General features: G+C 34.0%; 1 protein-coding gene across 6 annotated transcripts in view; it reads right to left on the bottom strand.

Moving 5' to 3' along the window:
* Positions 1-16,467, bottom strand: part of LOC145664853 (prominin-like protein) — a 253,296-nt gene that overhangs the window by 97,063 nt on the left and 139,766 nt on the right. For all 6 annotated transcript variants that reach the window (XM_081731870.1, XM_081731872.1, XM_081731875.1 and 3 more), the window contains exons 3-6: positions 11,875-11,995; positions 9,012-9,078; positions 6,634-6,798; positions 3,698-3,819 (exon numbers count right to left, since the gene is read on the bottom strand). In XM_081731870.1, coding sequence (XP_081587996.1) covers positions 3,698-3,819; positions 6,634-6,798; positions 9,012-9,078; positions 11,875-11,995 — 475 coding nt within the window. The remainder of the gene's footprint in view (positions 1-3,697; positions 3,820-6,633; positions 6,799-9,011; positions 9,079-11,874; positions 11,996-16,467) is intronic.

Here is a 16,467-nt window from a genome sequence, read left to right as displayed (position 1 = left end):
GTAAATCGTAATAACAGAGTGAAGGAGAGTTAAGACGTTTCCACTGCAACTCAATTCGAAACACGTACGAACAAACATAATTAATCTGATGCTCAGGAACAGAGACTTTATAATCAGAATTTAACAAGATTCTCAGATTGCAACTTGGAAAAAAGGGAAGTGCGTTTGTTATATATTTAAATTTCTATACAAATATAAAAAACACACACTCACAAACATACATATACACACAATGAAGTATAACTAATACTAATATTTGCATCGACTGTGGAAGCTGCGATATTTCGCGCTAAGATTTAAGGATATAGAACCTCGACAGTTATCCTCTAAGGACAGCTGGAAGAATAACTATTCCTTTGACTGCAGATGCATACATTTATATCCTCATTATCAGTGCAAAGATTGTTGAGTTTTAGGATTGTATGCGTCCCAAATTTATACGTAATATTATAACCATAGCGTGATAGCTCTTCGCTACTTGAGCCGTCCAACGCCATCTGCTAGCGACCAACCGAACCTTACAGCCTAGTATCGAACCTACTGTCAGCGAATTGTGATACCTTACTTCTAACAGGCGTGTCAGGACCTATTGGCCGTCACGTCTTTATTCACGTGACTCTCCAGTTTGCTTCACGATGCTGGGTAGACACCGTAAATAGGAGTGTACCAGCTGGAAATCGAACCTGGGACCACGCGGACGTCAGTCCAACGTTCAAACCACTAGACTACAGAGCCCCCTATACATATGTATTATTAAAGATTTTAATTTAGTGTATACAAATACTAACTAATGAGAAACTATTCTAAAGTTATATAAATTCTGAACGTATTACAATACTGGCTCGAAGTCAATATGCATTTTTTTTTATTTGATAAAACATGGTTCAAAATCCTCCATTAAATGCAAATCTGTCTACAACAGAAGTAATTTACCATACTGCGCGATTCCAATAGACACAGGTTTCCAATATAGCACTATGCATATTGTATTGTCGTGTCTTTTTATATATATATATAAACTATTACCACAACTTTTTCTTGTAAGATTTGTAAACTAACTGAAGAGAAGGTTTCGGATACTTTAGTTTGAGAAAAATAAAATCACCTGTATATTTTTTTTTTTAAAGTACGCTGAATACACCGTATGATACGATTGTACATATTTTACATCATTACATACATTACTATAATAATTAATACAAAAAGATTACAGACAAGGGCTAAAAGAAACAAATACACAAATCTGTCAAAATATGTGATTAAATCAAAGTTGGGTATATTATATAATATTTAAAAATACACACCACTTATACAAAAACAAGTATATACACTATACAGGTTATCGCAAAAGTCAGTAAGCTAAACTTCAAGAAATTCTATTGTGCATTCATTTCGATCTAGCACAGTGTACTTAAAACATACTTTGAGAAAGGAAGGTAATAAAAATTAGAACAAATCTTTTATTGCAATATTGCTTGGTGTGCAAATCGAAAATGTCACAATTACTGGAAATCAACTGCAATTGCCAGCAATCATTACTCTGGTCTAAATGTTGGAAATTGAATTTTTTAATTACCAGCTTTCACCGGTTGTGAAGTACCGATAATAAAAAAATAAAAAAATCTCCATTAGTAATAACAGGTGATTACCAGTAATAGATGATGCCTGTGTGTTAGAAATTAAGATCCGTACAAAACAAAAAAAATGAGGTGACGAAACAACACAAAGTGACTACTACTTCAACGTGTTACTTCAGGGGTGCCCATAAAGGGGGGCTATGACGCAAACTGCGTCATTGAAATATTTGGGGGGGGGGGTAAAAATCTATATAAATATGTTTGAGGGAGTGTAAAAATTAATCGAAAAGATTTTTTTTTTCATGGAAGAACACCTACGGATAGACAATTGAGGGGGGTGCGTCATAGACATGAGGGGGGGGGGCACCACTGGTTACTTACATGTTAATTCAACACCAAGGACATTGGCTTCCCAGCATATCAGTTTGCGTTGGTTTTTATTGTTTGGTATAAGCAAATCTTTACGCAGTATATTTGGTATTTACACCAAACAAAGAATAACGTTCTATGTTTTCTGTAATAGGTCATAACAACAGTTTTGTAAACTTGTGAATTGTCTGATAACAATTACATGAGTAGCAGTTCTGCCATCTTCTGTTCTTACGTGCTGACATAAGAATAACAGATAAGGAAAAGAGATGGCAGCACTGTAATTCATATAATTGTTGTAAGACAATTCACAGGTTTACAAAACTATTGTTGTCACCGATTACAAAAAACATTGAACGTTATTCGTTACTTGGTATACATGCCAAATATATTCCATAAATCATTGATTATACCAAACAATAAAAAAAAAAAAAAATGCAAATTCTTAGCCAATAACTAGTTATTTCTGATATGCTCGGAAGGCAATGTCCTTGGTGCTGAGTTAACACACAAGTAACACGCTAAAGTGATAGTCATTTTGTACTTTTTCAACACCTCATTTTGTGCTATTCAGCTTAATCCTATTTCCTTCAGAAAATCGCTACTACAGGTTTTTCAGTTAACAGACTCTTCGGTGAAAACTGGTAATTGTGATTTTACCTCCAACACTGATCAGTCTAAAGTGGTGATTGTTGGTAATCGCAGTTCATCATCTGTAATAACATTTCCGACTTTCACAGCAGTATACATGTTATATATAATGGCTACAATTTAAAAAAAGCGTAAATGTTTCTATGTAAATGACTGTCAAGAAAATCTCACACACAGACAAACACTAAACAGATGAACTAAATTTTCAATGCAATGGATTGTTAGAGTACATGACGATCAAAAGGAGAGAACGAGTCCAGTTCGTCCATTAAAGCCTGTCTATTTCAACTGTGCTCCTTCTGGCTCTGCTGTCGATGTGTATTTTCCCGTACCTCCCTCGAAAGAGGAAAGACAAGTTGCTGTGGCCGAGATCTTTCAATTGTTGAATGCGGAAGTGTTGCCACAGTGAATTATTTCACGAACTTCGCTGTGCTCTGTCTTGTTAGCCACTCTAAATAGACTACGATCTTCACTCATCAAGACCAAACGACTGAATGACAAATTGGCAATACAGCTGAGGTCACTCACTTCTTTTCCCTAAGCAAAGGGAGGTTTCATCCGCCAGGAAGTGGCGCGGTGGGGCCAAAGTATAGTTCGCATATTTTTCGAGAGCACAGGTGAATAGACAGGCTCTCGGGGTGGGGCCAAAGTATACTTCGCATATTTTCCGAGGGCACAGGTGAATAGACAGACTCTAGCCAACTATACGTATTGATCCAGATGAACGTTTCGACATACATTAACTACCATTTACTTTTTAAGATCATACATATAAGAAAGAGTTCAAAGTGCACGACTCTAAGACTATTTGTGAATAAATCACTTGGTCACGATTTAATGTATACCATAACTGCGGTTATAAACTTTTGAGACAACCTGTATATAACATTTTTTTAAACACTTATTTTCCTAAAAGTAAACTTAATATAAACTTCATTTGTATAACGGATAGACAATAACATAATTTTATCACTACTTCGAAACCACAAATAACATTAAGAAATAATACTTGATACACTGATACCTGATATCGGCATAGATTACAAATAGAATTTCTACTGGCACCTAAAAATAACATATATCAAGCAAAGAATTCTTACCTCGTCAAAATTAGCTTCGACATGAAGATCCTCAATGTTGTACTGTTTCATAACGTCTCGGCATTCTTGTGATTTGCATCGCCTGAGCTGCTCCAATATTCGTGCTCGCACCCCGTTAAGACCTAAAATATCAATTTACTTTATCATATGTGTGCGGTTCTATCAGTTATAATATTACTAAATAACCCACTTTCTCATATATATATATTTACTTTAATTTAAAAACAGTTAAGTTAAAGACCTGGAATTATGTAATTAACAGCTTCATTGAAAAATCTGACTTCCATTGACATCAATCTCAACTAACATTTGTTACTCCCGTATATGCTGAAAGGCGATATACAGGAGTAATTAATTTATCGTGGGGTGTGGAAATTGACAAGACATGGCAACATTTATTCTGCTTAACATTGAGTGTAGTTCGGTAATATTCTGTGACGTGATGTGCAAATTTGTTGCTGTACAGTTTCGGTTCGTAAAAAAGAAACGAAATCTTTCAGTTTAATGTCCCACAATTATAATGCCTTTGGACTAAGGGAGACGATGATTAAAGTAAGTGATTTATGATGAAGGAATTGATGGAATGAGAAACTGGGAGGAAACAGCAGTACAGCAAGAAAACCCACGGGCACGATGTTGTTCACCACAAACTTCCTTGGCGAAAGATCGAAACAGGGACCTCATGCACAGGGCCGCTTTTCCGCTTAGGCACGCTAGGTACGTGCCTAGTTACACGATTTTAATCTGTTGTCTTTGTGGGTAGAAGTACAGAGTGTCAAATACCGCATGATCATCACTGTTTTCTGTACGGGTAGGACCTGTATATACTTGTTACGAAAGAAGTTCCAGGCCGAGTGATTTGTCGCAACGGTGACGTGAATTGGTCACCCAGCTCTTGTGATTTGACACTATGTGATTTCTTTCTGTGTGGGTATTTGAAAACTCATATGTACCCCAACAAACTGGGATCACTTCCAGAGCTCAAGGCCGAGATTTGCGTTTAATTTCAGAATTACGGAGACAGTGGTGCAACGCCCATAAAAACTGGACGATGGAGCAGTGGAAGATTGTCATTTGGTCGGATGAATCTTCCTTTACATTGTTTCCAACTGCTGGCCGAGTTTACGTGTGGAGAATGCCAGCAAAAGCGTACGATACTGTCTGTTACCAAGAGAAGCATGGCAGTGGTTCAATGATGATTTGGGCACCCATATCCTGGTACTCTGCAGGACCCATCATCCCTCTGCATGGGCATGTCATTGCCAAGGACTATGTAACCACTTTGAGTGACCAGCTGCATCCCATAGTGCAAACTTTGTTCCCAGATGGTAACGCCATGTTTTAAAATGACATAGCTCCTGTTCATACAGCTTATATTGCCCAGGACTGAATTGATGAGCACGACGATGAAGTATCACATCAACTATGCCCTCCACAATCGCCAGGCCTCAATATCATTGAGCGCTTGTGGTTAGTTTTGAACACCAAGATGCGAGCCCGCTACCCACCACCGTCGTCTCTACAACAATTTGCAGTTTCTTTGGTGGAAGAATGGTACAACATCCCTTTGACAACAATACGCGACCTGTATTTCTCCCTTTCGTCGACTGCAAGCCGTTCTGGGTTGCAAAGGTGGTCTATTAATAAAAGTAATGTGCAATTTTTCAGGTTTTTTTAAATATTTTTATCTATCCCCTCTCATATTTATATAGAGAAATTGAAATTTATACATTCTAGTCAGGGCCAGCTCGTCCATATAGACAACCTAGGCGGTTGCTGAGGGCAGAAACATTTAGAGGCGGAATGGGAGGCTTTTTTTCTTTTTACGTGCCGTTTATCAACATTAACCAAAACGTACGTGCGCCAGCGCCCTACACATTTAGGAAGAGAGAGTTAAGAAAAGTGGGATCACCCAAAATTGATTACTGCTCATCTATATGGAGCGGGAGGACATCTGTCTGGCCATAGTACGTTTCTGTGTTCCCACTGTTCATTCTATGACTAAAGATGATCTACATTTCTGAATATTCATATTCCGGATGCTCGCAGAAATGTCACTGACCTAAAGTTTCTACATAAGGCATCAATGGAAACTTAAGGTCTGAAGCCCTACTTCAAGAATTCTCTCTTCACATTCCTATCCGTCTAGCACCAAATACCCACCTCTTCCACCTTTCCTGCCCTAGACTGTCGATTATTCAAAGGTCCTTCTTTCACAGAGCACCAAATTTATATAATCAGGTAACAACTGACGTGAACATATTTTAAGCTACTCAGCTTTTCACAGAATAATTAGACAAACTCAAAATAACTAAAATGAATTAAGAAATTTCATCTTTGCTTTGTCTTAACCATTTTTTGTTTTATATTTACAATGGACATCGACATGGTTTACATTACAATAAAACTTTAATTTCCCGTTGTCCTGTGGTTATATGATTGAAATTTAATTCCAAATGACACAGCAATAAAAATGTTTTAAAAATAATTGGCTTATAGATTACTTATTAATACCATAGAAAGAGTCATTGAGAGTAAGTTTTATTGTATTTAATGCTTAAACAAATGATAACAATGTGAGGATGTGGTGAAAATGTCAGGGGTGACAAAGGCTTCACTTTGGTTTGGGTTTGTGGGAGAAGGAGATAATGGGGGCGCAGATATCTTTTTCACCTAGGGTATAAAATATTCTTGAGCCGCCCCTGATTCTAGTTCAAACCACTCGTACAAAAATCTACAACACAGTAAATATTTGATTTACGCAGTATTCTTCTCTGTGCGTAAATTGAGGTAAAATCGCGGTATAGAATTTCGTCACAACTGAACCTGAATATTATATGTCCACATAAACAATTATTTGCAACAAAACGAAAAATCCTAGATAGTAAAAACAGTTTTAATAATATTTGTGTGTCAAAAATAAAGAAAGTTCTTACCATGATTGAGCTGAGATGCGTTTCCTTGCAGAAGCTTGGTGATTTCTTTGATTCCATTCAAGTCGTCTTGAATTTTATTCAGCCTATTAACTATAGTCGTCAGGTTTTCCACAGCCACAGCTCTTGTTATTTCACCTAACTTGTTCTTCACTATTACCCCGCTTTCTGAAAACGTTAAGAAAAAGGTAACATGTAGTAAGAAAGATAATATATATATATATATATATATATATTAGGGTTACCAGACGTCCCGGTTTTCAATAAAAGAATTAATTGTCCCGAAAAAGGCTTTCGGAACGCCTGCTTGTCCCACTTTTCGTTCTGCAGATTGAAAAAAATCAGCCTGCAGGAACTAGGATGTCTCGCCTAAAACCTTTGGAGAGCCTGCGTAAGTCTTTAAAGAGATACACGTTTTCTTTATCTGGATTTCGGATTTCGTTCTGGATTTCGTATAAATGTATATTTTCTTGCTAAATGCTAAAAGCTATTTGTATTTGTTTTAGGGTAATGTTTCTGAATCCGGCGTTGACACAACAAAGAAAAAAGTATCTCTTCAATCATAAATGGGAGGGTGTTTCGTAACTGACGCAATATTTAGGACCTGTTAAACACAAAAATCGGAACTGAAAATAAGGAACACCAAGAAGTTTTTCTTATGCTACTTTTTCACTGGCTTTATTTGTGTTAACTGTGTATAGGATGAACTGAAAAATTGAGAGTAGTAACCTGGAAAAGAAAGGTAATGAATTAATTCTGACCAAATGAGTAGGAACCCTGACCTTATACAGGCTATATTCTGAAATTGGTGTCCCGGATTTTCGTTTACAAAATCTGGCAACCCTATATATATATATTGCACTGTTCAATGAGTTTATTAAGAGACATCTTAGACAAACATTATCAGATATTTATTATTATTAATATTATTATTATTATTATTATTATATTTAATCGGAAAATACAAAAAAAAAATTATGGTTGCCTACAAACACAGGCGTGCGCAGACCCTTGGATTACGGTGGTGTAAATCAATAGCTTTACTCCTGAAGATATGCAACCAATTTTGTAATCATTAGTTTCTTTATAATTTAATTTTTATTTTCATTGGCCCGGAGGAAGCGATGATTACAGACGTCTTTCAGGGTCCGTTTTTGTGAAATATAATCCTTATTAGCTGAGAAAATTATTTTAAAAATCGAAAAAAAACGCAATGCCAAAATATTAGGTGGGGCGAGCGCCCCCACGTGCGCACGCCTATGTCTACAAACACACTGAGAGAAAGTCAAATCCAAGCAAAGACATTTTACTCTCGTCCTTACCAGACTACAGCCTTTAGGCTTCGTAATGATCAGTGCTACGAAACAAAAGAATCAATGTCTGATTGTGAGACAATATTACTACGTAAATTAACCGCCCGGTCAATTATGACTTCAAACTAAGCAGTGATAATTTGTTATAGTTACGGATTATTTTATTTCAAAGTATTTTATATGGTAAGCACTGAATCGCATGAAATCCGGATTTAAACGTAATTCTTTTTTTCATCATTATTTTCAAAATTGTAACGAAACGGTGAATCCACAAACCATCTTCAGAACGACTGGTTTCCTTTTAGTCTTTAAAGTTTTGTCGTGTAAATTTTTCCAGAAATTTTGAATCTATAAACCAGAATTAAACTCTCAGAATTTTCGGGTCCTTAGTCACTTCTTATATCAAGAATTAACAGTGGTCAGAAAGTCATGTTCTTGGGTTGATTTTCCCAGTTAAATTGAAACAATCAGATAATGTACACTCATGTCTAAAATAATAGTCGCATATCTATAACTGTCTTCTTGTAAGAATATAATTTGATACTGACTTTGCAGGGTACTTTTAATAGTGGTAATATGTATATAATCGGGAAATGTATATTTGTGGTAAATTTCATAGGAAAAGAATTATAAACACGAAAATTAGAATGAGTAAAACAAAGTGTTGCTAAATGGACATGAAACTTATTTTCATTTTATTGTTTTTATTTACTGCCCTTTTGACTTGAAATTTGCCACATACATGTGTTCGCCGATTATACACATACTAATATTGTAAGAAATACCGGGCGAGTTCGTTATCAAATTATATTCCTACAACAACGTATTTATAGACATGCGACAATAATTTTGGACATGAGTGTACATTTAATTACCGTATACGACAAGTAGTTACAAGAATCTTACAAACTGATACCTTACTGTATAAAATGAAAATGAAAACCAGACAGAAAAAAATCGAAATCTATAAAATCACAAATTTACGGTAATAAAGTTGCTTAAGCAGTGCCGAATGATAATAAATTCCCTAACTTAAGTACTACCAACAATTTTGTATTGCACACCTACCTTCTAATATATTGTTTAATACTGCTTCGAGCTCCACGTAGTTATCTAACAATAAAGTGTTAACTTCCTGTAAAAACAAAATTAAAAGTATATGTTACACACATTAATCACAGTACAAATTTATAAATATAAATATACAGAGGAAATATTATATTGGAGAATATTTAACACAGGGCGTAAAATTTCCGGTCGCCAGGTCGCCATTGGCGACTAGAAATTTAGAGCTGGCGACTAGTGTTCAGTAGGAATGGTTTCTGCCTACACGAAAATAATTGTCATTGAGTGAGAAAAAACACGGAATGTGAAGTCTTCACAACGGACATAGAACGTGAAGTCTTCAGAACGTTGTAATTCACCCTCCTTTCTTTAAGAACTTTGATTCGAAAACTACAATCGACAACTGGTACTTCAGTGCAGAGAGAGAGTGTTATACAAACGTGAAGTCTTAAGGTAAGATATTTTTTAACATATATATAAATTATCCAATTCAAAATTGATTATCCTGAATCCAATTGCCTGGTTTTAAAATTTTATGCCCTGGTGTAATTTCTTTCTTTGTCTAACCAAAGACCGGGAAGGGGGGCATCTCTCATAATTTGTACGTGAGAGACACTGGCGACAATCATTTTTGGATTGGCGAGTGCATCTGACTGTGAAATTTTGCGCCCTGATTTAACATATAGCCCGAAATAATAGCTGTACTCTTTGTAACCACAATGAATCAGTAAAATATCAATCACATAAAATTAAAATAAATTTCTAAGGAAAATATAGTATTACTGAAATAAGGAATTTGCACAAGATATAAAATAAATATCACCTCGAGGAATGACACCTTGTTTGTTTATAGTAACATTTTAGAGCAGGTACAGATGAATTTCGACAAGTATTTAATCTGTTACAGCGTGAAATATCTGGTGAGGTTACAAAGCTATTTATTTGCAACATGCATTGAAGATGCAAAACAACTACATTTACTGCTTTGACTAAATTTTATTCTAAAAATATAGAAAGTACTTTTTTAATTCTTTTTGTGGATTCAGGAACCCAAAACCATGTTTCACTTAAGTTCTTCTACTGAAACTGGAAAATCTACCACTTCCAGAATTGATGGATTCAGAATCTCAAAGACAGATCTCATCTAAGCTCTTATACTTCTACTGAAACTAGTAGTAGTAAAATCCCACCACTTCTAGTGTCAATACTGATTTCCAAAAAAGATTTAGTGAAAAATGATATTTGACATGGATTCAGTGTTTCAGAAGTAGATTCCATCCCAGAATTGATCGCCGGAAGTGATAGATCTATTTCCGGTTTTAATACTGAATACCAGTAGTTTTGAAGGCTATTGTAGTTTCAATGTTAAACGAAACTGAACTGTTTTAAAAGCTGCTTTACATTTCTTTTTTTACTATTAAATTCAGAGCTAGACTCTGCCAAAAGTAGAAGCTGTATTTGATAATGGAACGTACAGGAACATTATACTAAGTGGGTGAAATTAAGTATTTTTAATACTCTATAAAAATTATAATATTACGAGTTTCACGTTGAAACCAATGCCATATTATAAAGTATTTACTAACATTTCACGCTTTGTTCAATGGATTACCGCTGGAAGCAGCACGTCCAATATAAACAAACATGGCGGACCTTTTATCTGTTTATGTGCGACCACAGACCGTTGCGGTGAACCAAATGCAGATGAAATGCAGATTTACTGTGATTTGTGTGTGGGGGGGGAGGGGGGGGGAACTACATTAAGATTGTGGTACAAGTCCAAATCTTGCACAGAGAAGGAACTGGAAGCATGGATTGAAAATGTTACCGCCAATATTCCACCTGACTTCCTTCATAAAAGTATCATTGCATTCCTGGCAGTGGTTAAAAACACAAGTACCTATATTGAGATTTTAACATTCTTTTGTTTTCTTATCTACCGAAGGACTTATTTAATACCTAGTTACTTTTCGCCCACCCTGTACGTAATATAAAATAGTACAGATCTTTTAAGGAAATGCACTTCAATTCAGGTAGCATGTACAGTGGTCGAAGTGAGACGGTATGCGGTGGTATGCCGTACCGCCTCTGGTTTTTCATTAATGAGGACATACCGTCTCTGGTTTTTCAGTGATCAAGACAATATTTAAATAACAGGTATGTTGAGTCAAAATCATAAGAAAACAAACCGCCTCTGCTTTTTTTTTCCACTTCGAACACTCAGCATGTAACATCATCGTCTTTGATAATATCCAATTATTTGGCTTTAAAAAAAAAAAAAAAAAAAAAAAAAAAAAAAAAAAAAAAGTAGGTCCTTAAAAACACGTATAGCTTCCATAAAAAAAAAAATGAAATGTGTTTGAATGGACGAAAGCGTGGAAAATGGCCAACCTCGGAAGCTTCTTGTGCCCGAGTTGAAGCAGTAGTTAGTTTCCTTTTTGTACTATTTTGCAAGCTAATGTCAGTATTTCGAGCATCTTTTCTCGTATACTCTTTCTCAGGAGTCGAAAACAGCAGAAGCAGAATGATGTATCAAGTGTGACACCCCCCCCCCCCCATTGTAATTTGGAGTTTAAAATATGAAACATCGTATTGATATACCAAATTTATATGATTTCATAGTTCCATTGGTATTGATACATCACGTATGTGACAAACTTACTGCCTAGGATGATTTAAGATGTTTTCAATTTCGGAAGAAAACTCACTGAGAAAAATTCTCGAAATATTGAAACAAAATTAGCTTGCAAAGTAATATGAACAAGTCAGTACTCCCTTTCGCAGGAGCTGTTGTAAATATAATTAATGAATTTAACATTAATTTGATGCCTATCTATTTGGAAGCAACTATAATACGAATACCTACCTTCACTGTATTAGACAAATAGAGCTTGGTATCATTAAGAGCATTTCTTATATTGGAAGGAAGCTCTTGAGTACCTTCCTCCATATATTCATTTGTAACAAAGGCACATACAACACCGAATCTGAAAAGTATATTAAAATCAGTGACATTGGAATATTTCACGTTTTCACAATTTAGTATTAAGCAATAAACTAACACATTCGTTATGCATTACGTGATAATACTGGACATACACTGGATTTTTTTAAATCTCAAGAGCCAACATCTAGGTGTAAAAGTACTTTCTAAAAATGTTTATATTGCACTAAATATTAAAACTCCTACTGCTACGGGCCGCGATGACTCAATGGTACAACGCTCACGTCTGGATCATCGGGTCCCTGGATCGACCCCAGAGCCAGCAAAGTGAGCTTTATGGTGGACAAACCCCATGGGCGTATTTTTTCTTCAGTTTCCTCCCGTTTCCATCATTCCACCATTATCATCCATCTCATCATCACCATTTCCCTTATACGTTGGACGTTAAACTATTTAAAAAAAACTCATACTGCTATTATACAGGGTGGTCCAAAAGTAGGTATACAGTCCCGTACTGTATTTTATGTCATTTCTTATTGTTATCAAACATGTAGACCTAGTTTTTTATTATTTGCTCTTAACGTCTTTTTACTTATAACTTAAGCCCGGAACAGTCGAAGCAAATAAATCTATAAACTAGAATGTTATACTCGATCAATGCAGGGTGTATACCTACTTTTGGGCCAATCTGTTTGATAATTTCATAGTTTCTACAAACCATTGCTACCCGGAGACGACTTCTTATCTCTATATTACGAGTGAATAATAGTGATATTTCCCGTTATTGTGGTGGATTTTTCGTTCAATTATATAAATCCTTAACCCTTTTAAGATCTTAGGCTTCTTGAGGTAAATTTTAGACTTTCAGTCAAGGAGGTACTGCTTCATTGTTATTTATCGTGGGATCGTGGTTCATACCTCGTTTTTTTTTTCGCAATAGAGCAATCTTTCCGACGGCACCATTCGCTTGTCCGTATCATACACCTGAAACGGGAAAATTGAAAAAAAAATAGTTTTTTTCGAAAGTAACTTTTTTTTTAATTTTGCGCCCCTCTGGCCCGGGTCTGGGTTGACGTGGGGACGTCAAAATCACAGGAAAGATACGTAGTTCCGTACAACATTTCAATGTGATATCTTGAAAACTAAGGGCGAGAAAATATTTTGAAAATCTCAATGTGACCAATATTTTACATATTTATTTGACGTGATGTAAACATTTCCTAAAACAAGACTATTTGTCCTACGATCATGGTTCATACCTCATTCTCTTCAGAATAAAACAACATTTCAAATGGTACCACTCACATGCCCATACCATACACCAAAAACGGAAAATTAGGGAAAATCCAGGAAAATTTCAGAAAAAAATCACCTTTTTGAAACTTTTGAGCCCCTCGGGCTCTGGCCCGGTTTGACCTAGAGCTCTCAAAAAAAAGTGGTAAATAGAAGTGTACACAATGCGTATACAAAATTTCAACATGATATCTTGAAAGCTAAGGATGGGATTTTTTTAAATAGCCTCAACAACAACAAAAAAAGTCACGGCCCCCCGTCCCCATTTGCCACCACTAAATTGACCATCTGGTTCCAAAACACATCTGGAGTGTTCTTTGGTCCATGTCTGACTCGATCAATTAAAGGGAAAAAAAAGGAGGGAAAAAGCTTGAATACTTCTTATAGGATCTAAATTAGCTGTTAAAGACAACACTGCATTATGGTACGAAAATGTACCATGGATCGTAAACGGGTTAATTCAACGTTGGTTATTTTAATTAAGTCTTCCTTTTAAAAAAGAAAAGAAAAGAAGAATATGATAAAAGTGTTTTAGTTCTTTAAGCAAAAGATTAGACTTAAACCAGTCACATTTTCCTTCCTTCTCTTCTTTTAAGCATTTTCCCAGATTAGTATATATTTCTCAAATTTATTCGTTTTCTTATCCTTCTCTTTCTCTTTCATATTATTGTCTTATGACTAGGGCCCAAATGTTTCACGATACATATATATTGTATTCTTTACTTTCCTCATTCTTGCATACATTTTGCACTGGGTTACAGTGCATCTGAAGTGGACACGTATAAATAAATCCAAAAGTAAAATAATACTAGTAAGGTAAATTACATAGATTTGACAAATAATTATAGCTTACAGCATTACAGGATATTATTACTAAAACTAAAGTTTTATTACTTGCAGTGTATATATTTATATACACTGAGTAAATATTTATTCCTTGAGTAAATATTTATTACTTGCAGTGTATACATTTATATACACTGAGTAAATATTTATTCCTTGAGTAAATATTTATTACTTGCAGTGTATACATTTATATACACTGAGTAAATATTTATTCCTTGAGTAAATATTTATTACTTGCAGTGTATACATTTATATACACTGAGTAAATATTTATTCCTTGAGTAAATATTTATTACTTGCAGTGTATACATTTATATACACTGAGTAAATATTTATTACTTGCAGTGTATATATTTATATACACTGAGTAAATATTTATTCCTTGAGTAAATACTTATTACTTGCAGTGTATATATTTATATACACTGAGTAAATACTTATTACTTGCAGTGTATATATTTATATACACTGAGTAAATATTTATTACTTGCAGTGTATATATTTATATACACTGAGTAAATATTTATTACTTGCAGTGTATATATTTATATACACTGAGTAAATATTTATTACTTGCAGTGTATATATTTATATACACTAAGTAAATATTTATTACTTGCAGTGTATATATTTATATACACTAAGTAAATATTTATTACTTGCAGTGTATATATTTATATACACTGAGTAAATATTTATTACTTGCAGTGTATATATTTATATACACTGAGTAAATATTTATTACTTGCAGTGTATATATTTATATACACTGAGTAAATATTTATTACTTGCAGTGTATATATTTATATACACTGAGTAAATATTTATTACTTGCAGTGTATATATTTATATACACTGAGTAAATATTTATTACTTGCAGTGTATATATTTATATACACTGAGTAAATATTTATTACTTGCAGTGTATATATTTATATACACTGAGTAAATATTTATTACTTGCAGTGTATATATTTATTACTTGCAGTGTATATATTTATATACACTGAGTAAATATTTATTCCTTGAGTAAATATTTATTACTTGCAGTGTATATATTTATATACACTGAATAAATATTTATTACTTGCAGTGTATATATTTATATACACTGAGTAAATATTTATTACTTGCAGTGTATATATTTATATACACTGAGTAAATATTTATTACTTGCAGTGTATATATTTATATACACTGAGTAAATATTTATTACTTGCAGTGTATATATTTATATACACTGAGTAAATATTTATTACTTGCAGTGTATATATTTATATACACTGAATAAATATTTATTGCTTGAGTAAATATTTATTACTTGCAGTGTATATATTTATATACACTGAGTAAATATTTATTGCTTGAGTAAATATTTATTACTTGCAGTGTATATATTTATATACACTGAGTAAATATTTATTCCTTGAGTAAATATGTATTATTTTCAGTGTATATATTTATATACACTGAGTAAATTTTTATTGCTTGAGTAAATATTTATTACTTGCAGTGTATATATTTATATACACTGAGTAAATATTTATTGTTTGAGTAAATATTTATTACTCGCAGTGTATATACACTCATGTTCAAAATGATTGTCGCATATCTATAACTGTCTTGTTGTAAGAATATAATTTGATAATGATTCTGCTGGGTACTTTTAATACTGATATTATGTGTATAATCGGGAAATGTATATTTGTGGTAAATTTCATAGGAAGAGAATTATAAATACGAAAATTAAAATGAGTAAAACAAAATGTTGCTAAATGGCCAAGAAAGTTTTATTTTCGTTTTATTGTTCTTATTTACTGCTCTTTTGACATGAAATTTGCCACATGCACGTCTTTGTCGACTATACACATACTAACATTATAAAAATTACCGGGCAAATTCTTTATCAGATTATATTCCTACAACATATTTATAAACATGCGACAATAATTTTGGACATGAGTGTACAAGTATTTGGAAATAAAATCCTAAAACGAACATTCGAACCCAAGACAGACGGGAATGGAGAAAGGCGAAAACTTCATAACGTGGAACTGCATAATTTAGCAAACATTGTTAGGATCATTAAGTCTAGGAGGCTCAGGCAGGCAGGTCATGTAGGCAGAATGGAAGAAAGTAGAGCTTTCAAAATTTTAACTGGAAACCTAATCAGAAAAAGATAATTAGAAAGACCTACATGCAGATGAGAGGATAATATAAGATAAATACAATGTAGATACAATACATGATTTCAAAGATAGGAATATAATATAGAAACTGGATCCATTGGGTTACGGACAGAAGTGAATGGAGAACTTTTGTGAATGCGGCATTGAACCTCCATAAGCCATAGTGCTAGTTAATATACAGTTCTTG

This window comes from Thermobia domestica, chromosome 11 (genome assembly GCF_964235325.1).
Source record: "Thermobia domestica chromosome 11, izTheDome1.hap1.1, whole genome shotgun sequence".
NCBI classification, from domain to species: domain Eukaryota; kingdom Metazoa; phylum Arthropoda; class Insecta; order Zygentoma; family Lepismatidae; genus Thermobia; species Thermobia domestica.
Note: the sequence above shows the minus strand (reverse complement) of the source record. Positions and strands in the feature narration are given on the sequence as shown.